Source organism: Aedes albopictus, chromosome 3, assembly GCF_035046485.1.
Source record: "Aedes albopictus strain Foshan chromosome 3, AalbF5, whole genome shotgun sequence".
In the NCBI taxonomy this organism is placed as follows: Eukaryota; Metazoa; Arthropoda; class Insecta; order Diptera; family Culicidae; genus Aedes; species Aedes albopictus.
In genome coordinates, this window is record NC_085138.1 from 301612288 (window position 1) to 301638600 (window position 26313).

A 26313-nucleotide genomic window follows, 5' to 3' on the forward strand; every position below is an offset into this window, starting at 1 on the left:
AATTTTTGCTACCATGGTTAGAATGTGTCAACAACAACAAAAATATAAATTTGTGATGAATACCATTTTTTTCTTTTTCTCCATCATAAAACTATGTAAACAAAACCATTTACGATTTCCGAAATTAAGATTCGATTATTAGAAGTGCAGTAACAATCAAATGCGACTGTAAAAATGAATATACGATTTCTAAGATTTCGTTCACTTCGTATACGACGCAAGTGTGCCGCAAACGATCAATATACAACATTGTTATAGTTATATACGATTTTACCGATTTTCATCATACCCTTAGGTAGCAAGCTCGATTTAGCAGATTCGTATACGATCTGAAGCGACGATTTCCATGATTCAAAGAAATCATATATATGTACGATGTTACCGAACTTGCAGCTTGACACTAAGAATGTATGTTTTTCCACGATTCTATCCGATTCTGTGCGATTCTACCGATAGTATCTCGCACCTTTTATGATCGGAGACGACTATATGAAACAAAATCGCAATTGAAATTTAATTTGACATAAAATGCGATATTACGCAATCATTGTCAACAAATAAACGTTTTTTTCTATACAATGATTTACGATATGTGGTTGGCTGGGTGTGCAGTCGTATTGTCGTACACGGAAACAAATCTAATCCTGTTTTTATGATTCACAAATCATAAAACATAAAGATTTGTCATTTTTGAAATCATGATCACGAATCATAATTTCATAATCTGAGCAACTAATATCATGATTCGTTGCAACCATTCTCTCAAAGAAACTGGTAAGTAAAATGTACCGAAAATGTTTTCTTACGTCGTTCTTACTACGTTTGTTTGTTCCAGTTCCAGCTCAACCGGCTGCAGCTGTCATTCCTCGCCCCGGATTCGTTCGATCCCGTTACGGCTTCGATCCTGTTCCGGTCAAATGACATCAGCACCATCGCAATCGCATCTTTCTGTGCTATTGAAAATTCTCATAGTAATTACTATAGACACATATTTTGCTTTTAGGTCATCATTAAACCACCTCAGAAATGGCTGCAACTGTTTTTATTATTTTTTTAATCCACTAGACTCATAAGCGAAGCGCACCCGAAACCATGATTCAAAATCTCAAAAATATGATACAGCTTTATGATTTCAGGAAAAAAGGGTAACGCATTGGTAGCGTTACGAGACAGTGGATCATACTATCATGACTATAAATCATGGTGCATTTTTATAAAACGAAAATGTACTAGGCTCATGAAATCATGAGTCGTTTTTATGATTTTTGTGAGCAGAATTTTACCCGTGAAGGCCGCCTTAAAGTCGATGAACTGGTGGTGCGTTGGGAGCTGGTATGCGTGGCATTTGCCACACGGTGAAGATCTGGTCTGTTGTCGACCGGCCATCGACAAAGCCGGCTTGATAATTTCCCACAAACTCATTCATTTAAGGTGAGAGACAACCGAAGATGATCTGACATAGCACTTTATAGGCGGAATTCATAATTGTGATCGCTCGAAAGTTCTCATACTCAAAATTGTTACCTTTCTTGTAGATGGGGCATATGACCCCTTCCTTCCACTCCTCCGGTAGCTGTTCGGTCTCCCAGATCCGGACTGTTAGTCGGCGCAGGCAGGTGGCCAACTTTTCCGGGTCCATCTTGATGAGTTCCGCTCTGATAGCTGACTAATTGTTCTTGAACTGTTGGATAGCGACCTTTACTTCCGTCGACATGGGAGTTCGCTCGTTGTTACTCCCTGCTGTACTGAAGTAGTCATTTCTTCCGCAGCCTTGGTCCTTCTTGTCTGCGCTTCCCGTCCGTTCATCAAGATGCTCCCGTCGGCTCGCGGCACGGCTTTTGCGGAATGCTATGAGTTTCTGGTAGAACTTCCGTGTTTCTTGTGAAAGGCACAGCAGTTCCATTTGTTCGCACCCCGCTTCTTCCAGGCGGCACTTATTCTCCCGGAAGAGGCGGGTCTGAGGTTTCCTCGTTCTTTCATATCGCTCCACGTTCTTGTCGAGTCCCGTGCTGCAGCATGACCGCCCTCGCTGTGCTCTTTTAAAATTTCTACGCTATTCTTGTGATCAAGCAGTTGGTTGTTGACGGAGGCGAACGTTTTCCATTAGCGGTTCCTGTTATTAAGATGGGGGCGGTTCCTGTTATTTTAGGGGCCCCCACAAAAAACTTTTCGCTTGCTAAATATTAACAAAAACAATGAATAGCTTATTTGCTCATGGCATTTGTACCTCCGAAGGGGCCTCCACATCCGCTCTGGCCCCAGGCCCCAACAATCCTTAATCCGGGCCTGTTAAGAAGAAACGTCCAGCAGACGACGTCCTCACCGACGATGATGACCAACTCAAGCTTGCCGAAACTTGTCGGAAATTGTTGGAGATGCTACACTAAACAGGTTTCGTTCAACGTAAATGACCAACCAATAATACCGCCGTTTTCTCCAACGTTTCCTCAAAGACCCCGTCGACAGTTGATCCGAGTGTGTGGTTTCGGTGCCGGACCTTCAGGTTTTCCAGCAGGAAGCTTCGCACTGCATAGCGTTGACTCAATACTGTGCGAACGATTCACGAACTTATCCACGCTAATCCGTATCGTAGCACGATGCTACAGATTTTTCAATAAGGCAAGGCTTTCGCGGACCGAACCTTGGTTGGTTTCCTGACAGAGGAGGGTGAACATGCAACATGATCCTCGTACGACAAGTTCAGTTGTCGTCCTTTCCAGATGAAGTGCGCCACTAAGGGAACTGGGGGTAAGACGCCCACGTTAAGAAAGAGTCGAATTTTAACCACGAAACACTTCATAATACACACTTTTTTGGCACTAACATGAAGCACCAACATGTTTCCTTTCAAATAGAAGAAACCATAAACCAGTTTTATGTTTTACTACTAAAAAATTCAAATTTGAAAAAAAGTTTGATTTTCAGATTTTCAGTTTCAATGCGGGGTAAAACGCGCCACTAGTCACAGCTAACGCCAGGATGCCAAATTGTGTACATATACTTGCGCGCCTGGTTTATTTTAAACTGTTATTGTTCGTGAATGGTGTACAGCCATTGCATAGTTATGGATCACCTGTAATTATGGGTCAATTCCATTTAAACGTCATAGTGAGCTGTTTTATCAATAATTACTACAAAATGACACCTGGATGTGTGATTAGTGAACTTATTCATATCAAAAATGTGTTGTTGCTTGGTTCCAACTTGTGTTCTACATAATTTATGCCAAAATTTGGATCTAAATGACTATTTTAATGTAAATAACTAGGGGTGGGCATTTTACCCCACGCATGCATCAGAAGTTTGGACTCTTGTAAAAATGTTATAAGGGCCAAATTCGATACTTTTTTCGCTTGGTACACAAACAATGGGAACGTGCAAAACAGTTTATGGGGATAGCGAGAAAAAAAATCTTTAAAAAGTTGTAAAAAAGTGCAACAATTTGACAGGCTAAAATTACATCAAAAGTAACCAAAATCTTTTTTTGAAGTTTTTGTACATTTTTTTTAGTAAAAACATATAAACTCAAATGTAAAGAAGCATTTTTATTCTTATTTTAACGATTGCAGTTGAAAAAAGTGCTGAAAATAACGTGGTTTGCCTAAAACAAGGGTGGCGCAACTTGCCCCCTATGGGCGTTATGGCCGCAGTTCCCCTACCAGCGCTCAAAGCAAAGACCCATGAGCTACTACTTCGTTGCGGGCTACTGCGTCACAAAGTAAGTAAAAATACAGCCAGCCAAACGTCAAACTTGGGTACCGGGGACCAAATGTAGTACTAGAAGTGGTACCCAGATGAATCTTAACTGCTACGACTTAATTTGGAATTTACTCAAAGCGTCCCATCCGCGTCTGCTATATCGAAATCATCACTCAATGACATGAAGTTGTTCATAGACCAATTTGGATTTCTCAGGCTCTGTGGACAATTAGTACACATGAAAGCACCGTACGACACTCGTTACCGGATCCTCCTACCGGACGATCACCTGCTCAGTTGGCTCATCGCCCGATCCAGCCCCATCCGAGCACTTCACCGCAGTCCAATGCTCATGCTCGCTACAATTCGTCAACGATTTTGGCCAACCCGGAGTCGCCATCCACGGCTAGCACAGCAGATCATGGTATCCCTTCCGGCCGTTCGTGTGTTACCTGCTAGACCGTTCATACACTCCGGGATGGACAACTATGGGCCGTTTCTCGTACATCTGGTAAGTGGTCAGGGCCTCGTGGTGAAAGCCGTGAGTCTCGAAGTTGTTGCCGATTTGTCGTCTGCCGTCTACATAAACTCCGTTAAGCGCTTCGTAGCTCGTCGCGGTTGAGTGCTCGAACTACACTACGACAACGCGACTACTATTGTCGGGGCAGAACGAGTACTCAGCACGATGCTGGAAGTGTTTTGCTGTCAATTCCTGTCCGAGGACCGGGAGAATTTCTGCCTGGAGAGCGAAATCAAGTTTTGTTTTAACCCGGTACGATCTACCAATACCTGATACATTTTCCGTCACATCATGGGCAACCGCTCATTCTCCGTGGTCCAGCTCCAGACCGTCGTTGCCTAAATCTAATCAGTCCACAATTCCTGTACTCTCTTTCTCCGCTTACAAACTATCCTGACGATTGCTTCGCTCTGACACCAAGGCATTTCTTTGTAGACGAACCGATCGTGGTCATCTAACCTCCAACTAACCTCCAAGACATTGATCAGGCCGGAGGAGGAGGTTGACCGGTTGAAAAACAACAAAGCCACTGGCAGATTAACTACCAAGCGAGCTACTACATATGGTAGAGAAGCACAGGTGAAAGCACTACACTGGATCGTTAACAAGATTTGGATATGACCACCTCAGGAGGGTTAGTTCTATTGGAGGAATCATCAGGAACACAGAGTTTTATCAGAAAAATATGTCGCCTAGCCGGGTAAATTTATGTAAATACAGAAAAATCACTACTAAATATTATGATTTTACGTACAGCTTGAGATCAAACTTAACGATTCAACAAGTTTCCGTCATGCTTATTTTCAGAAAAATTACATAATGTCTTTGAAACTCCGCTATGTTGAAAACCCCTTTTAAGCACCCAATTGCATAGAGTAAATTATATGCATTTAACTTCCAATTAATGCACAGTTTGTGTGGGGCACTTATTTTTTGTCATTATCACAGTCACATTCACCACAAATTTCCCGTGGCATGTCGCCTAACACGTATTAAATAGGAAAACAAATCTGAATTCCGGATCGACATCTTTCTAATTGATGGCTGTATAAAAACCAAGCATTATTTATTCTGAAGATCGAACATTGATAGTGAAAAATAATCAAAACAAATATTTGACAAGTCAGAATATGGTTGTATTTTGAAGGTTGATAAAACTATGATGCAACCCGAAATCCTAAGCCGGTTTGCATACGAAGTCCTGTAGATCATAATAAGGCTGGGCCAACTAGCCAGATCGTGGGCTTATGGAGGCATATTAGAACTCGAGATGACTTTAAAGTCAGCATCAATGGTTTTATGTTTAAGGTTTTTAAATCGCTAAAAAACTTCGATAAAATCAAAATTGTTACTTGGGTTATTACCGTAGGAATGGATGGAAGGTATCGTGTGTCCCATCTACAAAAAGGGCGACAAGTTGGATTGCGGGAACTTTCGTGCGATCACACTGCTGAGCGCTGCCTACAAGGTACTCTCTCAAATTTTATGCCGCCGTCTATCACCGATTACAAAAGAGCTCGTGGGGCCATATCAGGCTGGATTTATGGGTGAACGCGCAACAACGGACCAGATGTTCGCCATCCGCCAGGTGTTGCAGAAATGTCGCGAATATAACGTTCCCAGACATCACTTGTTCGTCGATTTCAAATCGGCGTATGATACAATGGAACGAGAACAGCTATGGCAGATTATGCACGATTACGGATTCCCGGATAAACTGATACGATTGATCAAGGCGACGATGGATCGAGTGATGTGCGTTGTTCAAGTATCAAGGGCACTCTCGGGACTAACACGCTGATTAGACCGATAATCCTCTATGGACACGAAACATGGACTCTACGGGCAGAGGAACAACGCGTCCCTCGAGTTTACGAACGGAAGGTATTGCGTACCATCTACGGCGGAGTGCGGATGGAAGACGAAACTTGGAGAAGGCGTATGAACCACAAGCTGCATCAGCTGCTGAGAGAACCAACCATCGTGCACACCGCGAAAATCAGGAGGCTACAGTGGGTGTCGGATAGCAACCTGATTAAAATGGTTCTCGAGAGTCATCTGACCGGTACAAGAATACGTGGTGCGCAGCGAGCTAGATGGGTCGATCAGTTGGAGGACGATCTGCGGACCCTACGCAGAGTGCGGAACTGGAGACGCACAGCTATGGACCGAGCAAAATGGAGACGACTCTTATGTACAGCAGAGGACACTCAAGCTTTAGCCTGACCGGAAAGGTAATGTAAGCTCGTCAGACAAGCGACTGCCCTGCCAATGCAATGGCCGTTGGGACGGATCTTCGAAACCGTTGCGGGAAAGGATGGACGAGTCCGAGTAATCATAGTCAAGACCGCTGCCGGGCAGTACAAGCGAGCAGTGACGCCACTCACCAACAATTATTGTACAGATCAATCCCCTTGCACCTCACAGTACATCACAGTTAAATGACCAATCAGGAACAATCTACCCAGTCATTGTCATCGTTTCGTATGCTTTACCTTTTCGCTAGTGATAAGGACTGTTCTTTCCTTCCACGATTGCATATTGTACCAGTTCATTCTCGCCGGTGTGGGCTGTGAAGTCATTTTTTGCAGTCGGATTTTCCATCATCATCTTCTTCGATTCATTAGGATTAACAATAAATAATGAAAACATTTTTAATTGGCTACTTTAAAAGTACACTCTCTACTACTGTCTACCCTCACTATATTGTATCTAACAATGTCCATTCAGCAATAAACTTTCATTCTCAACCGTTCCAAATCTAGTCGACCTACCTCGGCATCGGTTATTAATAAACAGTTCATCAACAAAACAAGCCACAATTCAGCACCACTTTAGCAATTCACTGAAATGTAACGACATTTATTTCCCCTTCTGAACAGCGTGGCGTGGCAATGTTTCCACTAATAGAACTCTGCCAGCCCGCATCACCGCCCACACGAACCTATGTCATCGGTATGGCATCCAATTGGGAATGCACGGAACCCGTAGACTCCGGATCGCGTGACTACGTGAAACGAAACAGAAACGCTTTTGCTACCGTTTCTGTTTTCTTTCGGTTTTTGTCTTTTCGCAGTTCTTTCTTTCAATTTCCCGACTAAGCCCAATTCATTTGGCTTGATGATTTATAGAGAATTACGAACACTTTCCAATTGTGTGGTCCGATACACCAGCGCCAGCGTACAAGGCGGAGAACTTTTCTTCGTCCCCGAACGACGAAGGTAAGCACGCTTCCGGTGTTTGTATCTATTCGTGCTTAGACCCTAAAGGACCACGAAGAATGTGAACCACGTTGGGGAGAGAAAATCAACCTTGCCAGTAACAAAAAAAAGCAAGAAAATAGCGTGGCATCGGGCCATTTTCGCAGTACAAAACCGACCAAGGTGGCACGCGTTCGATGGTGGTGATGTTCCGAGTCAAGCAACCGTAAATCCCAAATTGAATTAAATTTGCGCCGACAATAATTCAATTTTTGCCACTGCTCTGTTCGTTTCACGGTGGTGGAGTCTACCGATGGAAGGTTTTGCCTGGTGTTGTTTCTATGGTGGAATGAAGATTAGCCCTTGATTGGGTGAGGGGGGAATGTGCTAACTAGTAAGATCATGTAATCACGTCATCATCACGATGGAGATAATGGTTGATCCCGAGGGTCTGTGGGATGACCGGGGTTGGGAATTAGGCTGGCTTGTGGTTCAAGATGATGTCTGGCAATTTCATAATCTCTAATCTAATCTAAATTAGCTTGCTTCTCCTCATTCTTGGCATAACATTCCGACTAGGACAAAGGCTGCTGCTTAGCTTATCTCTATCAAAAGTAAACTTCCACAGGTATTACCTGAAAGTTTAATATGTGTGTAATATGTATAGGATAAAGCACGGGTTCCCAATCGGTGGTCCGCGGCCCTCTGGGGAGCTGTGAAGCCAGCCCAGGGGGGCCGCGGTGTTCCCAAAGAAATTGTTAAACTTTTATTCTATTTTGTGCAAATTATACCAATTATTAATTTTGTAACTTTGTTTTGAGTTTTTTTTTCTTTAACGGTAATCAGTAACACGTGAAAATGAGAGATGGATACAAACCAGTGATTCCCAGAGTGGGCGGAAATCGGGGCGAAAATACTACAAAAGCAATTTTTTTCTGTAGTTTCAAGAAACATGTTCAGATGTTTATTCATTCATGGAGATTACATTCCCTAATATTTCTAGGATTTTTTTTTCTTCAGGATTGAAAAAAAAAGCTTGTTTGAAACATCTCAGAAATCTACATATTTATACAGAAGTTCAAAGTTGGTACATGTGTGCAAATAATGTTTGTAAGTGTTTCTGGAGATTAAAAACATTTTGAAACTCGGAAATCTAAAAATCAATTGAGAAGTTTTTAATCGATTTGATTTCAGAGTATGTATCGTAAGCCATCGTGGTACGAAATTCCTAACATCCTAGGAGGGTAAAGATTTATTTTTAATTAATTTTTTTCTGACTATAAGAAATTATTGTTTTATTTTTATTCATAGGCGGATTTTCACATAACAAATTTATGGTAGTATTGGTCAGAATACTTCATTTTTGGTAAAATTCATTATCCAAAATCAGAAAAAAATCCTGAATTCTGTTGTAGTTCGTTAAACTGTTTTTGTGAACATTTAAGTATAAGTTTTCTGGAGAATTACGAGTTTTGCTTATCTCTAGGAGTGGTTTGGAAAACACAGGAATTTAGCGAGACATTTATTATTGGGGTTTCCATTATTGGGGCTAACCACTACCAAACCCCTAACCACCACCCCCAGAGCCATAATTTGAGAAACATTTTTTTAGTATAAAACGCTTACAGAAGAAAAAAATTTCGGATGCGCCGCTATTTTCTAGCAACGACTCAAATTGAATGTACATGGAATCATTGCTTACGAAATGTGAGTGACAAATAAAAAACCCTAACTAATCCACCTAGCGGTGATGGAGCCTTTCTCGTGACTTCGAAAACACATTTCAACAAAACTCAAGTGACATGTTGATGAATATAGCACTTTCATACGTTAAACAAAAATCCATTACATGGCACCAGAAATCATATCGTTTATGTAGCTTTGATGTTTGCACCTATATGTCCTAGGGCCGATTTCTTCACCCTGGCTTAAGCGTTAAACCAGGTTTAACTATATGGGTAAGCCTGGCTTACCGGTTAAGCCGAGGTGAAGAAATCGGCCCTTAAGGACATATATGAGCGAATCCAAAAATGGCCGTCACAATGGCTGCCTTGCAAATACCGAAAGCACGGATCACCCCAACTAACAATCACTCATTTAACAGGCACCATTATGACGAATTAATTCAGCATAATGTTGAATAACATTTGAATTATTTTCACGTACAACCTATGTTCGGGTTTTGTTCACCCAAATTTGGAGAAGTTATAAAGCATCATGTTGTGCACCAACTTAATGTTTTGTTGTTCAAGGCGTTTTACAAATGTACGAGAAAGTTGTTATTAAGCTTTGGCAAAAATAACTGAAAATAAATATAATGCAAAAATGTTGAACTCTCACGAGAGTTATTATTTGTTCTCATGTGGAGAACACCTATTATGAAATAAGAATTACATATAAAATTACCTAAATCCGGATTAGAACTCAAGACCTGTCGATTCCCAGCCGCATGCCGTCCTATCTGCGCCATCCTAGAGATGGAGAGATGCGGCACTCAAAGCAAAACATAATCTTCCCATGACTCAATAATGATCACTCCTGAACTTGTGTTCAGCAGTGGTGAATTAGCACAGCACGTGGTAATCAACTGAACAACGCCTTATACTTCAACAGCTGTTCAGCCCAAAACACGTGTTTTCCATTCTGATTTCGCTGTCAGTATTTTTATCGCACGGTGAGAATACTTGTTTCGGATGCGGTCAAACAGTGTTGGTCCTTATTGAAGATATTGTTTCCAGACGTACTAATTGCGATATAAATATGTTTTTATTTTTATTATTAAATATCGATCTTAAAAATATGTATGACAATATGTGGTGCGGTATGGTCTTGGACATGGTGCATTCCCAGCATCTGTTCAGGTAGATTACTCAGTCAGTCGAAGATCCGTTAAGCATTTTTTTTTATTTATGCTTTTGTCATGGAATCTTGATATTATGTTCAATAAATAGTGCATAAGGATGTTTAGGTATACTTGAAATGTGTCGACTTCAGAATGCTGTTTGGTTATCTATGTGAATGTGGGAACAATATTACACGACAGCACTGAAATATCAAATGCATCGATCCAAGCGTCTCGTACAATCGAACTGCTGCGGAAGATAAAAAATATAATAATCAATCATGGTTCTTTAATAACTTGGTTGTCTAAACAGTTTTAGCCATGATTAATCCCATAATCCGAACAAAGTTCGGAGTCAAACTATGACGGGCTGAAGGCGTTTATTTGACAAGTGAAAAGCACATTGTTCAGGAGCATATGCTTATCGATGCATCAGCTTAATAAGATGCAGATAAATGTTTTGTTAAACTTTTTTGTTAAGGAATCAATGCTTGTCGAATAAATTTCTTGTTAAACGTTTGAAAAATGTTTCAATTTATCGTTGTTGATACCGATGAGGAAAGTCGAACATTGACTACTTTCTCAATTGAAAAATCATTTAAACAGTAATGTGTAGAGCATAATTTTAGTTCAGCTATCATTACCATTATTCAGCAACAATTCAGCAAGCTTGCTTGTTTGTGACTTGCAATTGTTAGTTGGGACGTCATCTAAACAACAAACACAGCCGAAAAAGCAATGAGTAGCCTTGCACCTCGACGCTCTCTCATTTCACCATAACAAAAAGCCGCTATCTTGAACTTTGAGCCGCAATTTTGGATTTAAGTAAGCCATCTTGACTATTCTGGTCTTTATTTTTAGATTCCACATTTCTATCCCATAGAATTGAAGCCGTCATTTTGAATTTTAGACTGCTATCTTGGTTATTCAGGTTGCCATTTTTGGACTCCGGACATTTTCCCCATACAAAATATACCCTTCTTGCATGGTTTTAGGGCCTAAAACTTCGTTATACAGCCGCCAGATTGAATTTAGAGCCGCCATTTTGTATTTTAGACCGCTATCTTGGATATTCAGGTCACCATTTTTGGACTCCGGACATCTTACCCAGACAAAATATACTCTGTTTAGTGGAGTTTTTGGCTCTAAAACCATGCAATTTTAGAGCCAAAAACTCCACTAAACAATCACCATCTTGAATTTGGAGCCGCGATCTTGGATTTTAGACCGCCATACCAAATGTACCCATATTGCATGGTGTAGGGCCTAAAACTCCTTTAAACAGCCTCCATCTTGAATTTGAAGCCGCCGTATTGAATTTTAGAACGACATCGTAAATGTTCAGGTAGCCATTTTTGGACTCCGGACATCTACCCCTTACAAAATATACTTTTATTGCATGGTTTAGGGCCTAAAACTCAGTTATACAACCGCCATATTGAATTTGGAGCCGCCATCTAGAATTTTAGACCACCATCTTGGATACTCAGATCGCCATTTATGAACTCCAGACATCTTCCCCATACAAAATATACACGTGTTACATGGTTTTTAAGCCTAAAACTCCATTAAACAGCCACCATTTCAAATTGGAGGTGCTATCTTGGATTTTAGACCGCCATCTTGGGTATTATGGTCGCCATTATTGGACTCCAAACATCTTCCCCATACAAAATATACCCATATGGCATGGTTGAGGGCTTAAAACTCCATTGTAAGCTGCCATTTTGAATTTGGAGCCGCCATTTTGGATTATAGACCGCCATCTTGAATTTTGGACCAACATCGTAGAATTGTCGGTCTCCTGTGTTAATATCCGCACAAAATTTGTCAATCATGCTGAAGGTTATAAAAATCGCCGCAGTTTGAAGTGTCGCATGATGGGGCTTGGTCGGGGACTTGGTTCAGTTTTATATGTGACCAGTTCTACCGGTGCTGGTCCAGATCACTCAAATGACAATAACTCCGGAACGCTTTGACCGATCCGGGCCCTTTTTGAATAGCAAACAATGCGGTAAAATTCCGGTTTAATTCGAGCTATAATCCGAAAAATCGGCCAATGGGAAGTGATTTAAAAGTAAGTGACCTTTTTGTACACAGACATACATACACACATACACACATACAGACATCATCTCAATTCGTCGAACTGAGTTGATTGGTATATGTGACTTGACGCTCCGAGCCTTCTATCGAAATTTCGTTTTTTGAGTGAATATATAGCCTTTCAGTACACTTTGGTGTACGAGAAAGGCAAAAATGATTAAATAACTTATACCATCAATTTGGAAAATAGAACTTAATCTAAACATCTAAACGAGTGAATTTAGATTTTGCATCGATTTCATGAATTCTTTTTGAATTCCGTATTGCATCCTTTGAAAATTTCGCTCGAGAGTATGATGCGAACGGACAGTTATTCATTAAAGATGCTATTTCCTGGCATAGGCTGAAGTTTCGTCTGGATATTCGTATTTGAATATGTATGGCACTGTGACTCTGCATTTCCAATTAACATAGACAATGGAGAAGTTATTGTCTTCATTTTATTTTAAGGTAATTTATTCGATAATATTTGAAAATTCATCCACTTCTTCGAAAGCTTCTGAGCATAGACGTCGTATCCAATATAACCATTTCTGCGAAGGACATGAAATATGCTTCCACATTTTTACAGCGTTCGATCCAACAACTCATCCATCCGAAGTTCATTATTTCCCGCAGCCCCGGGTAAATAGTCACGTACAAAGGCTAAAAAGTTGAAAATTTTCTTCCAAATTGCTCACGTAGTCTGCACGAGTGGGGCCTAATCTCAATCAAACTCATCTCCGCTGAGTTGTTCGTGCTGTTCGGCAATCGCTTAGCCATAAAACGACCTGCTGCTATGTGGCCTCCAGACTATACATAGAACATGTGTTCGAAAAGCAAAACATCGCTTCTTTGCACTTTTAGGTCGAATCGAACAGAGTGAGTGCCTCCTCGAGTGCCCTATCATAGAATTCCCTCGTGTTGGGCGCCGCGCATAAAAATCCACCGGAAGCAAATTTCGTAAGAAAACAAATCGTGTTTACAATAAATGTCGCAATTCTCTTAAACCATCATCGCTTGCAATAAATTTTCCACGGAATTGCCCAGTTCACTTCGCCACACCAGGCGGGCGGCGGCGGTGGCCCCAGCTCGGCAATTTTCCTCGGTGTGTGCCATTCATGGACTCCTCCTGCCCTGTTTGCGGGCGTAGGTTATAGGTTTTCACTTGTTGGAAGTTGACGGAGAAAAAAGTACGTGTTTTATAGGCTGCTTTCCGGTTTGCGGTTCGAGGTTCGAGTGGGGAACGTGTAGTACGCGATGTGTGTTTTGATCCACCTCCCACGGCAGCAGGACGCTAAGTAAGAGGGAGCCTACATCTATGGCAACGCTTACTTTCGGCTGGAGTTCCGCGAAGTGTGAGTGGAATTGATATCTCGCACTTGCTCGTCGGTCTCGGTAGCTGGCTGCCTGTAGAAATTCCAGGTCGTCGTGTTTCTGCACTTTGCACGTGGATGTGTGTATATTTTTCCTGAGGGGCGGAAGCCGTTTCCTTCCGCGATGTTTGTGTAACATTTTGACATGGGCTTTTTAGGTTCCTTCCCACGAAAATGGAAGATTGACATTAAGATAACGAGCACAGTAAGCAGGATGGGTGGTGTGGGATTGATTTCCGTTTTTCTATGTTATTTTTTACCTATGGAAAAGTTTTGTAATTCAATTTGCAAGCTTTTTAGGTTACAAAGCCGCAAAGTAAAGCTACGCAATAAGGAGTAAGGAAAAACTCATATGTGGTTACTGTTTTAGAAATGAATGCATTTAGTTCGTGTATAACATTTTCTAACAAAACTGAAAAGATTATTGATTCCTTTTCTAAATTGTTCAATAAAATAAATATTGGGAATTAATTCTGAGCTTAAGGCGAAACTGGATGCTTTTTCTCATTTTTTTGGTTTTTGATTTTTTTATAAAATAACGAAGCAATATTTTCAAAATCGGTTTTCGTACACATGTAGAGTATGGATCAAGGTATCTCCTGAATTTGAAAATATTGCTTCGTTATTTTATAAAAAATCAAAAACCAAAAAGGATCCAGTTTCGCCTTAATGTGACACGTGACATGTTATTTTTGCAAACCTCCTTCAATTTCCTAAGTGAATGAACGATCCAATTTCTAGTCCATATTATTTACGGAGTAGAATTTGAGATTTGCAACACAGATTAATGGCGAACGATTTCACTATCTTCCCGTTCGACTTGTTAGCGAGTCATTCCAACAAATCGTGGTCACTATTTTCGGGTAATCATAAGTGTGTACTGTACGTTGTTTAATCTTTTAAGGAATGTCTGGCATATTTTTTTATAAATGTGTTTGAAAATATAATTCTCCGCGTTCGGAAAATATTTGTTGGTGAAATTCCTGCATGATGCTCTAGTTCTAGATTCTTAGAAAATATTCTGCCAATCTGCGGCATGACAACCAGGTTTGTCAGATTCCAGTGCGTTCAGCAATTCTACGAAAATCGTTAGCCCATTTGACCCCAGCCGAAAACAAAAATTTAAAAATTTACTAACAGCCCATTTCTAAACAGAATTCAATCCTGTATTGAACACAAACTAGCAGATGAACATTTTCGTGGACTTCTGGATGAAATTAGGACGATGGGTCAAATTGGTTAAAAAAAACCAGATTTATCCACCTTGTGGTGATAGTGCCTTTCTCGTCGAATATGTACTCATGATCTTTCCGTCGACGCAATCAATCTTGCCTTAGAGTCAGTGATCAGCCCCAAATCTCTGTGCTTTGGTAATGGGCGAGAAGGGGGAAATGCTCATAACAGCGATCTGGGACTGTACCACCTACGAATTTCTGAATTATGAGAATACTTTATTTAGAAAATCAAGAATTTTACCAAGGTCATCAACGAATTGGGGAGCTTATTCCGACGTTATATTCAACGTATGGGCAGAGCTGAAAGTATCAGTCCTTTCAGTTGACTGCTTGACCACCTTCACTGGAGGCTGATACTAGCCAGGATTAAACTTTCTCCACAGAACACTTTGACAAAGTTTTATCTGCACATTTTATGCTGTATTTTATTATCATTGGTTGCAAAATTCATGTAGAATTTGTAATGTAGTAATTTGAATTGCCAATGCTATATCACATTCAAATATCAACCACATTACAGAGCTCGCCCTCCAGCCGCATCAAAATTTTGCGTAGTAATTTTAGACGCAAATAAAGATTTAAAAGAATGTTCCGGGCTGATGCGCTTAAACTTTAATTTTTCCATACAACGTTGATCCATCCTACTGTAAATTTACGTCTCAGGAATCTAAAATGGTGTGATTTGATGAGATCGCTGTAGTGTTTTTTTAGGTTTTTGGTTCTCTTACACATATCTATCGCTTGCATTCATTTAGTTCACTTTCGTAATTTCACTAAAGCACCCAACGCTGCTTCTGCAACACCACCGGTAGCCTCTTATGTAATCTGAGTACACTAAAACCCCAATTTACGCTCACTTCTTTTGCGCCAAACTCAATTTGCGCCCCCCGATTTACGCACTAATTCCCAAATAACGCTCCCCCCATTTACGCACTAATTCCCAAATAGCGCTCCCCCAATTTACGCTCCTTAGGCGTAAATTGAGGTTTTAGGTATTCGGGAACAAGTAACATGTGATACACATGATACATAGAGGGTTAGGGTAGTGGGTAGGGTAGATGGTTAGGGTAGAGGGTAATGTTAGATGGTAGGGTAGAAGGTAGGGTAGAGGGTAGGGTAAAATGCAAGATAGTGGGTAGGATAGAGGGCTAGGGTAGAAGGTAGGATAGAGAGTTGGGTAGAGGATTAAGGTAGAGGGTTGGGTAGAGGGTTGGATAGAGGGTTCGGGTAGAGAGTAGGGTAGAAGGTAGGGTAGGTAGAAGGTAGGGTTGAAGGTAGGGTAGAGGGTTAGGGTAGATGATTAGCGTAGAAGGTAGGCTGGAGGGTTAGGGTAGAAGGTAGGGTAGAGACTATGATAGAAGGTTAGGGTAGAGGGTAGGGTAGATGATTAGGGTAGAGGGTAGGGTAGAAGTAGAAGGTAGGGTAGAGGGTAGGGCAAAAGGTAGGGTAGAGGGTAGGGTAGAGGGTTATTGTAGAAGGTAGGATGTAAGGTAGGGTAGAGGGTACGGTAGAGAGTTAGGGTAGAGGGTAGAGTAAAAAAATATTAGGTAGGGTAAAGGGTTAGGGTAGATGGTAGGGTAGAGGGTTAGGGTAGAGGGTAGAAGAGAAGGTAGGGTAGAGGGTAGGGTTGAAGATTAGCGTAGAGGGTAGGGTAGTAATTTATTGTAGAGGATAGAGTAGAGAATAGGATAGAGGGTTAGAGTAGAGGGTAGGGTTGAGGGTTAGGGTAGAGGGTTAGGGTAGAGGGTTAAAGTAGAGAGTAGGGTAGAGGGTTAGGGTGGAGGGTAAGGTAGAAAGTAGGGTAGAGGGGAGGATAGAGGATAGGATGTAGGGTTAGGGAAGGATGACATGAGATGAGATAAAAGATGAGATGAGAGATAAGACGAGAGATGAGAGATAAGATGAGAGATGAGATGAGAGATGAGATGAGAGATGTAATGAGAGATGAGATGAGAGATGAGATGAGAGATGAGATGAGAGATGAGATGAGCGATGAGATGAGAGATGAGATGAGAGATGAGATGAGAGATGAGATGAGAGATGGGATGAGAGATGAGATGAGAGATGAGATGAGCGATGAGATGAGAGATGAGATGAGAGATGAGATGAGAGATGAGATGAGAGATGAGATGAGAGATGAGATGAGAGATGAGATGAGAGATGAGAGATGAGAGATGAGAGATAAGATGAGAGATGAGATGAGAGATGAGATGAGAGATGAGAGATGAGATGAGAGATGAGATGAAAGATGAGATGAGAGATGAGATGAGAGATGAGATGAGAGATGAGAGATGAGATGAGAGATGAGAGATGAGATGAGAGATGAGATGAGAGATGAGATGAGAGATGAGATGAGAGATGAGATGAGAGATGAGGTGAGAGATGAGATGAGAGATGAGATGAGAGATGAGATGAGAGATGAGATGAGAGATGAGATGAGAGATGAGATGAGAGATGAGATGAGAGATGAGATGAGAGATGAGATGAGAGATGAGATGAGAGATGAGATGAGAGATGAGATGAGATATGAGAGATGAGAGATGAGATGAGAGATGAGAGATGAGATATGAGAGATGAGAGATGAGAGATGAGATGAGAGATGAGAGATGAGAGATGAGAGATGAGAGATGAGAGATGAGAGATGAGAGATGAGAGATGAGAGATGAGAGATGAGATGAGAGATGAGATGAGAGATGAGATGAGAGATGAGATGAGAGATGAGAGATGAGATGAGAGATGAGAGATGAGAGATGAGAGATGAGAGATGAGAGATGAGAGATGAGAGATGAGAGATGAGAGATGAGAGATGAGAGATGAGAGATGAGAGATGAGAGATGAGAGATGAGAGATGAGAGATGAGAGATGAGAGATGAGAGATGAGAGATGAGAGATGAGAGATGAGAGATGAGAGATGAGAGATGAGATGAGAGATGAGATGAGAGATGAGATGAGAGATGAGATGAGAGATGAGAGATGAGATGAGAGATGAGATGAGAGATGAGATGAGAGATGAGATGAGAGATGAGATGAGAGATGAGATGAGAGATGAGATGAGAGATGAGATGAGAGATGAGATGAGAGATGAGATGAGAGATGAGATGAGAGATGAGATGAGAGATGAGATGAGAGATGAGATGAGAGATGAGATGAGAGATGAGATGAGAGATGAGATGAGAGATGAGAGATGAGATGAGAGATGAGATGAGAGATGAGATGAGAGATGAGATGAGAGATGAGATGAGAGATGAGATGAGAGATGAGATGAGAGATGAGATGAGAGATGAGATGAGAGATGAGATGAGAGATGAGATGAGAGATGAGATGAGAGATGAGATGAGAGATGAGAGATGAGATGAGAGATGAGAGATGAGAGATGAGAGATGAGAGATGAGAGATGAGAGATGAGAGATGAGAGATGAGAGATGAGAGATGAGAGATGAGAGATGAGAGATGAGAGATGAGAGATGAGAGATGAGAGATGAGAGATGAGAGATGAGAGATGAGAGATGAGAGATGAGAGATGAGAGATGAGAGATGAGAGATGAGAGATGAGAGATGAGAGATGAGAGATGAGAGATGAGAGATGAGAGATGAGATGAGAGATGAGATGAGAGATGAGATGAGAGATGAGATGAGAGATGAGATGAGAGATGAGAGATGAGATGAGAGATGAGAGATGAGAGATGAGATGAGAGATGAGATGAAAGATGAGATGAGAGATGAGATGAGAGATGAGATGAGAGATGAGAGATGAGATGAGAGATGAGATGAGAGATGAGATGAGAGATGAGAGATGAGATGAGAGATGAGATGAGAGATGAGATGAGAGATGAGATGAGAGATGAGATGAGAGATGAGATGAGAGATGAGATGAGAGATGAGATGAGAGATGAGATGAGAGATGAGATGAGAGATGAGATGAGAGATGAGATGAGAGATGAGATGAGAGATGAGATGAGAGATGAGATGAGAGATGAGATGAGAGATGAGATGAGAGATGAGATGAGAGATGAGATGAGAGATGAGATGAGAGATGAGATGAGAGATGAGATGAGAGATGAGATGAGAGATGAGATGAGAGATGAGATGAGAGATGAGAGATGAGAGATGAGATGAGAGATGAGAGATGAGATATGAGAGATGAGAGATGAGAGATGAGATGAGAGATGAGAGATGAGAGATGAGAGATGAGAGATGAGAGATGAGAGATGAGAGATGAGAGATGAGAGATGAGAGATGAGAGATGAGAGATGAGAGATGAGAGATGAGAGATGAGAGATGAGAGATGAGAGATGAGAGATGAGAGATGAGAGATGAGAGATGAGAGATGAGAGATGAAAGTTGAGATGAGAGATGAGATGAGAGATGAGATGAGAGATGAGATGAGAGATGAGAGATGAGATGAGAGATGAGATGAGAGATGAGATGAGAGATGAGATGAGAGATGAGAAATGAGATGAGAGATGAGATGAGAGATGAGATGAGAGATGAGATGAGAGATGAGATGAGAGATGAGATGAGAGATGAGATGAGAGATGAGAGATGAGATGAGAGATGAGATGAGAGATGAGATGAGAGATGAGATGAGAGATGAGATGAGAGATGAGATGAGAGATGAGATGAGAGATGAGATGAGAGATGAGATGAGAGATGAGATGAGAGATTAGATGAGAGATGAGATGAGAGATGAGATGAGAGATGAGATGAGAGATGAGATGAGAGACGAGATGAGAGATGAGATGAGAGATGAGATGAGAGATGAGATGAGAGATGAGATGAGATGAGAGATGAGATGAGAGATGAGATGAGAGATGAGATGAGAGATGAGATGAGAGATGAGATGAGAGATGAGATGAGAGATGAGATGAGAGATGAGATGAGAGATGAGATGAGAGATGAGAGATGAGAGATGAGAGATGAGAGATGAGATGAGAGATGAGATGAGAGATGAGATGAGAGATGAGATGAGAGACGAGATGAGAGATGAGATGAGAGATGAGATGAGAGATGAGATGAGAGATGAGATGAGATGAGAGATGAGATGAGAGATGAGATGAGAGATGAGATGAGAGATGAGATGAGAGATGAGATGAGAGATGAGATGAGAGATGAGATGAGAGATGAGATGAGAGATGAGATGAGAGATGAGATGAGAGATGAGATGAGAGATGAGAGATGAGAGATGAGAGATGAGAGATGAGAGATGAGAGATGAGAGATGAGAGATGAGAGATGAGAGATGAGAGATGAGAGATGAGAGATGAGAGATGAGAGATGAGAGATGAGAGATGAGAGATGAGAGATGAGAGATGAGAGATGAGAGATGAGATGAGAGATGAGATGAGAGATGAGATGAGAGATGAGATGAGAGATGAGAGATGAGATGAGAGATGAGAGATGAGAGATGAGATGAGAGATGAGAGATGAGATGAGAGATGAGATGAGAGATGAGATGAGAGATGAGATGAGAGATGAGATGAGAGATGAGATGAGAGATGAGATGAGAGATGAGATGAGAGATGAGATGAGAGATGAGATGAGAGATGAGATGAGAGATGAGATGAGAGATGAGATGAGAGATGAGATGAGAGATGAGATGAGAGATGAGATGAGAGATGAGATGAGAGATGAGATGAGAGATGAGATGAGAGATGAGATGAGAGATGAGATGAGAGATGAGATGAGAGATGAGATGAGAGATGAGATGAGAGATGAGATGAGAGATGAGATGAGAGATGAGATGAGAGATGAGATGAGAGATGAGATGAGAGATGAGATGAGAGATGAGATGAGAGATGAGATGAGAGATGAGATGAGAGATGAGATGAGAGATGAGATGAGAGATGAGATGAGAGATGAGATGAGAGATGAGATGAGAGATGAGATGAGAGATGAGATGAGAGATGAGATGAGAGATGAGATGAGAGATGATTCTTCCTAGCACTTTCGGTTCTTGAGATATTCACGTGGCCCATGATCATAGATTGGAAACCACTGATTTTTCAACATATCTATATTAGAGATACTGGTCCTTAAGATGATCAATCCGTAAAACATTTGATCTTCTTCCTAGCACTTTCGGTTCTTGAGATATTCACGTGGCCCATGATCATAGATTGGAAACCACTGATTTTTCAACATATCTATATTAGAGACCAGAGTGTCTGAAAGCTCATGCATACATGAATGAGACAGTGTGCCATGCGCTGGATTCAAATGCGTCTCAAGAAAATTTGTGAAATTTGAGATCATAGCATGCTCATGAAAAATCTGATGTACGTGTCTCAATGAGACGTCTCGCGAGACTTGTCTCATTGAGATGTTTGTTAGTTAAAACGAATTGCAACAGAATCATTTTAAATACAACAAGATTAGATTCTGTTAAACCTACTTCTACAGTCCGGTTATCTGGAGACTGAATCCACTTATCCGCCAGACGGTAAGTACAAGTGAGCAGTTTAGTTTTTGACGTTTCTTGGCAGTCTGACGTTTCTTGGGGAAAAATCGAAGCGGTCCCGTTCGCTTCCTCATCCCATTATTAACCGTTCTGTGGCGCCAACGGATTGCTATACTTACTAAACGTAAAAATCGCAACTGCTCGCTGGTATCCACCGCCGCCATCACCGCTCGCGCATAAGTTGATAAACTGGGGGCCAATTGGGGATCAAATAATAATCATATCTCATCTTCTTCAGAAGCTATGTGAGGTACACAACTCTGGCGCACTACACGTTCAACGTGTCTGTATGGGTCATGTTGACCCTAAAAATTTACAACTCCTTGTCATAAAAAACCTTATCTTGATCGAAATCGCTGGGGGTGGTGACTACTTCATCACTTGGGAAGAAGCCCCTGCCAGGATTATCCCTCTTACTTTCTTTTCCGTCGTAAACAACTTTCGACTGCATTCTATCTGCCCCAGCATACTTATGACCCAAACCCCTTCCGCCCCCGGAAAATATAAACCAAATCTCAGCTGAACATTATCTATAAATGTCATTCTAGTGCAGGGTTCGAGAGTGTATCAAGTCGGTGTCAGGTAATAACAAGCTATAGGGCACTGCATGATATTATCTCCTTCTCTTTCACTATTACAGAAGTTTTGTAAACAACAAGGCCAAGAAACGTCAAAATCCATACAAAATCAAAACAATGCAGTGCCCTATGGTCCACTGCACGAATTTATACTGGCCTGCTTACACTCACAGTAAATTTGACGTTTGAGAAGTGCCGACACCTCTCAAACGTCAAATTTCGTGTATAAATTCGTGCAGTAATCCATACCTAGAGCTTGTCTCATTGAGATGTCTCATTGAGACTTGCAATGCTTATGTGATGTGCGCCAACATCGTGAGTCTCAAGCTCAAGGAATTTGCATGTGCGCACAGCAAACTTTTCTCAATCTCATAATGAGATTTGTGCGTACAGATACTCTGTTAGAGATACAGGTCCTTAAGATGATCAATCCGTAAAACATTTGATCTTCTTTCTAGCACTTCCGGTTCTTGAGATATTCACGTGGCCCGTGACCATAGATTGAAAACCACTGATTTTTCAACATATCTATATTAGAGATACTGATCCTTGAGATGATCAATCCAAAAAAAATTGATCTTCTTCCGAGCACTTTCGGTTCTTGAGATATTCACGTGACCCGTGACCATAGGTTGGAAACCACTGATTTTTGAACATATCTATATTAGAGATACTTGCGCGAGTATTTAGTTTTGCACTTGTAGGCAGATTTCAAAGCAAAGGTAACCGTACACATCGTAGTTGCTACTCCGTAATTGACCAGAATAATCGAAGTTGCACAGAGAACCAATAAATGGTGCTTTGGACTAGCTACACACTCTCAATGCGCACAGTTCAAGAGTTCAATATTTGAAAGTTGATAACGGCGCCGGCCACGTCCTTACGGTCATCGGGAAAGGGAAGAAATGTTAGTTCGACAACCGTTGTTACTAGAAACCGTGGAATCCACAGCATCTCCGCAGTTGTCTCGGGAAGGAGTATTTGTAGTAGGGAAGGGTAAGGTATGGATCTTGGAGTAACCTTTGGTAGGTGATATGATCCACTAGTTATATAAAACACACTTCGCGGTCTTCATCACGATTATGACTTATTTGGTCGCAATGACCAACCTACACAATAGTAAGGGTAAAGTACATACGTCAATAATCGTTCAATATAAAACGCGTCAGTACATTGAACGTTTACTTAGTCATGATTCCCACATAAATTGTAGCAATATTTTGATCTCGGATTCCGTAGTCACGTTTTTATCACTCTACCGAGAAAACCAACCGACCACGAAAATATTCGCACGCTTCTCGATGGTTCAGATTAGAAATGTTAATATCCGAAGAGCTCAACATAAAGCTAATCTCAAACTCAAATATGTAGCAGCTTAAACTGTCATTAGGCAATAAAAAAAGCAAACTCAAATTGAAATACTTCGTTTAGCAGAAAGTTATGGGGGTGCAAATCGTACTTGGTCTTTTTGCCTTTCTCGTACACCAAGGTGTTCACTCCAAAAATGAAATTTTGATAGAACCGCCGGAGGGCCAAGTCTTATATACCAATCGACTCAGCTCGACGAGTTGAGATGATGTCTGTGTGTATGTATGTGTGTGTGTGTGTATGTATGTGTGTGCGTGTGTATATGTGTATGTGTACAAAAATGTCACCTCAATTTTGGATAGTAAATATCATCCGATTTCAACGCTTTTGTTTTCAATCGACGCAGAATATTGACCCATTGTTTCCTATTGAAAATGGTTTGAATCGGTCCAGCCGTTCCGGAGTTATGGCCATTTAGGTGTTCCAGACCGGTACCCCAGGAAGGGGCCAGATATGAAATTGCAACAAACCCATGCATGCGACCCATCTAACCACGGCATTTTCGATTATCTGACGAACGGTAAGCAGGGAAATAGTCGCAGATTATATCTGAGCCGGTAGTGTTCCGGAACCGGTTCTGGGTGTCCCGCCGGAAGTGGCCAAATATAAAAGTGAACCAAACCCATGCATGCGACACATCAAATTGCAGCTTTTTGTATAACCTGATGAACGGTAGACAGGAAAATAGTCTCGGACCATATCTAAACCGGTAGCATACCGGAACCGGTTCCGGGTGTCCCACTGTAAGTGGCCAAATGTAAAAGTAAAACAAACCCATGCATGCGACACATCAAATCACCGCTTTTTATGTAACCTGATGAATGGTTAACAGGAAAATAGTCTCAGACCATATCTGATCCGGTAGTGTTCCGGAACCGGTTCCGGGTATCCCGCCGGAAGTGACCAAATATAAAAATGAACCAAACCCATGCATGCGACACATAAAATCGCAGCTTTTTTTATAACCTGATGAACGATAAATAGGAAAATAGTCGCAGACTATATCTGAACTGGTAGTGTTGCAGAACCGGTTCCGGGTGTCTCACCGGAAGTGGCCAAATATAAAAGTGAAACAAACCCATGCATGCGACACATCTAATAACCGCTTTTTCTGTAACCTGATGAATGGTAAATAGGAAAATAGTCGTAGACCATATCTGATCCGGTAGAGTTCCGAAACTGGTTCCAGGTATCCCGCCGGAAGTGGCCAAATATAAAAGTGAACCAAACCCATGCATGCGACACATCAAATTGCCGCATTTTCTATAACCTGAGGAACGGTAAGCAGGAAAATAGTCTCAGATCATATCTGAACTGGTAGCATCCCGGAACCAGTTCCTGGTGTCCCGCCGGAAGTGGCCTAATTCATACATGCGACACATCAAATCATGGCCTTTTCGATAACTTGTACGATCAGCAAGAAAATAAGCTATGCCCACATTAGAAACTGCTGATAGTGTTCCGGAATCGATTTAAGGTATCTCGCTGAAAGTAGCCGAATGTAAAAGAGAACCAAAAAATTATTCGCGACACATCAAATGGCTTTTAAGGTATCCTGTTGAACGGTTACCAAGAAAAAATATCTCAGATCATGCTTGGGAAAACTAGTAGTGTCCCAGAATCGGTTCCCGGTGTCCCTCTGGATGTGGTCAAATGTAGAAGGGAACCCAACTTCATGCATGCGCTTCATCAAACCGCGGTTTTTTCGATAAGCTGATGAAAGGTTTTCAAGAAAACCAGCTCAGATTACGTTACAGACCACCGATAGTATTCCACAACCGGTTTCAGGTGTCCCACCGGAATCGGTCAAATGTAAAAATGAACCATGTAAATTTTCCGGAACCGGTTAAGGGTGTCCCACTGAAAGTGGACATACGCAAAAGTGAATCAAACCCATGCTTGCGGTACATCGAATCGCTTTTTTGTCAGTAACCTGATGCATGGATGATAAGAAAACAGGCACAGTCCACAGAAGTTACTACCGGTAGTGTTTTTAGTTCCGGGTAACCTGATTAACAGTTTTCATATACTCAGATCACATTTGAATATACCGGTAGTGTTACGGAATCATTTCAGGGGGTCTCGTAAGCATTACAAAATATACACTAAAACCCCAATTTACGCTCAAAACGGGGGGAGCGTAAATTGGGGGAGCGTAACTTGGGGGGAGCGCTATTTGGGAATTAGTGCGTAAATCGGGGGAGCGTTATTTGGGAATTAGTGCGCAAATTGGGGTAGCGCTATTTGGGAATTAGTGCGTAAATCGGGGGAGTGCTTTTTTTTCAGTTTTATAATTAGTTTGGAAAATTGAAACCACAAAGTTCCTAACCTATGAAGAGGTTATAAGTTATTCAATTACAATTAATAATTTAGCAGTTTTGTTAATTTCAGTGGTTCCCAACCTACGATCACGGGCCACGTGTATATCTCAAGAACCGAAAGTGCTAGGAAGAAGAGCAAATGTTTTACGGATTGATCATCTAAAGGATCAGTATCTCTAATATAGATATGTTCAAAAATCAGTGGTTTCCAACCTATGGTCACGGGCCACGTGAATATCTCAAGAACCGCAAGTGCTAGGAAGAATAGCAAATGTTTTACGGATTGATCATCTAAAGGATCAGTATCTCTAATATAGATATGTTCAAAAATCAGTGGTTTCCAACCTATGGTCACGGGCCACGTGAATATCTCAAGAACCGCAAGTGCTAGGAAGAAGAGCAAATGTTTTTCGGATTGATCATCTCAAGGATCAGTATCTCTGATATAGATATGTCGAAATATCAGTGGTTTCCAACCTATGGTCACGGGCCACGTGAATATCTCAAGAACCGGAAGTGCTAGGAAGAAGAGCAAATGTTTTACGGATTGATCATCTCAAGGATCAGTATCTCTGATATAGATATGTCGAAATATCAGTGGTTTCCAACCTATGGTCACGGGCCACGTGAATA

General features: G+C 41.3%; 2 protein-coding genes across 4 annotated transcripts in view; one reads left to right on the forward strand and one right to left on the reverse strand.

Moving 5' to 3' along the window:
- Positions 1-921, forward strand: part of LOC134290787 (uncharacterized) — a 41705-nt gene extending 40784 nt beyond the window's left edge. Inside the window, exons 5-6 of the mRNA XM_062857988.1 lie at positions 769-774; positions 836-921. Of these exons, the coding sequence (XP_062713972.1) occupies positions 769-774; positions 836-921 (92 nt within the window). The remainder of the gene's footprint in view (positions 1-768; positions 775-835) is intronic.
- Positions 1-26313, reverse strand: part of LOC109418606 (nyctalopin-like) — a 473642-nt gene that overhangs the window by 399318 nt on the left and 48011 nt on the right. The gene's annotated exons all lie outside the window — the stretch shown is intronic.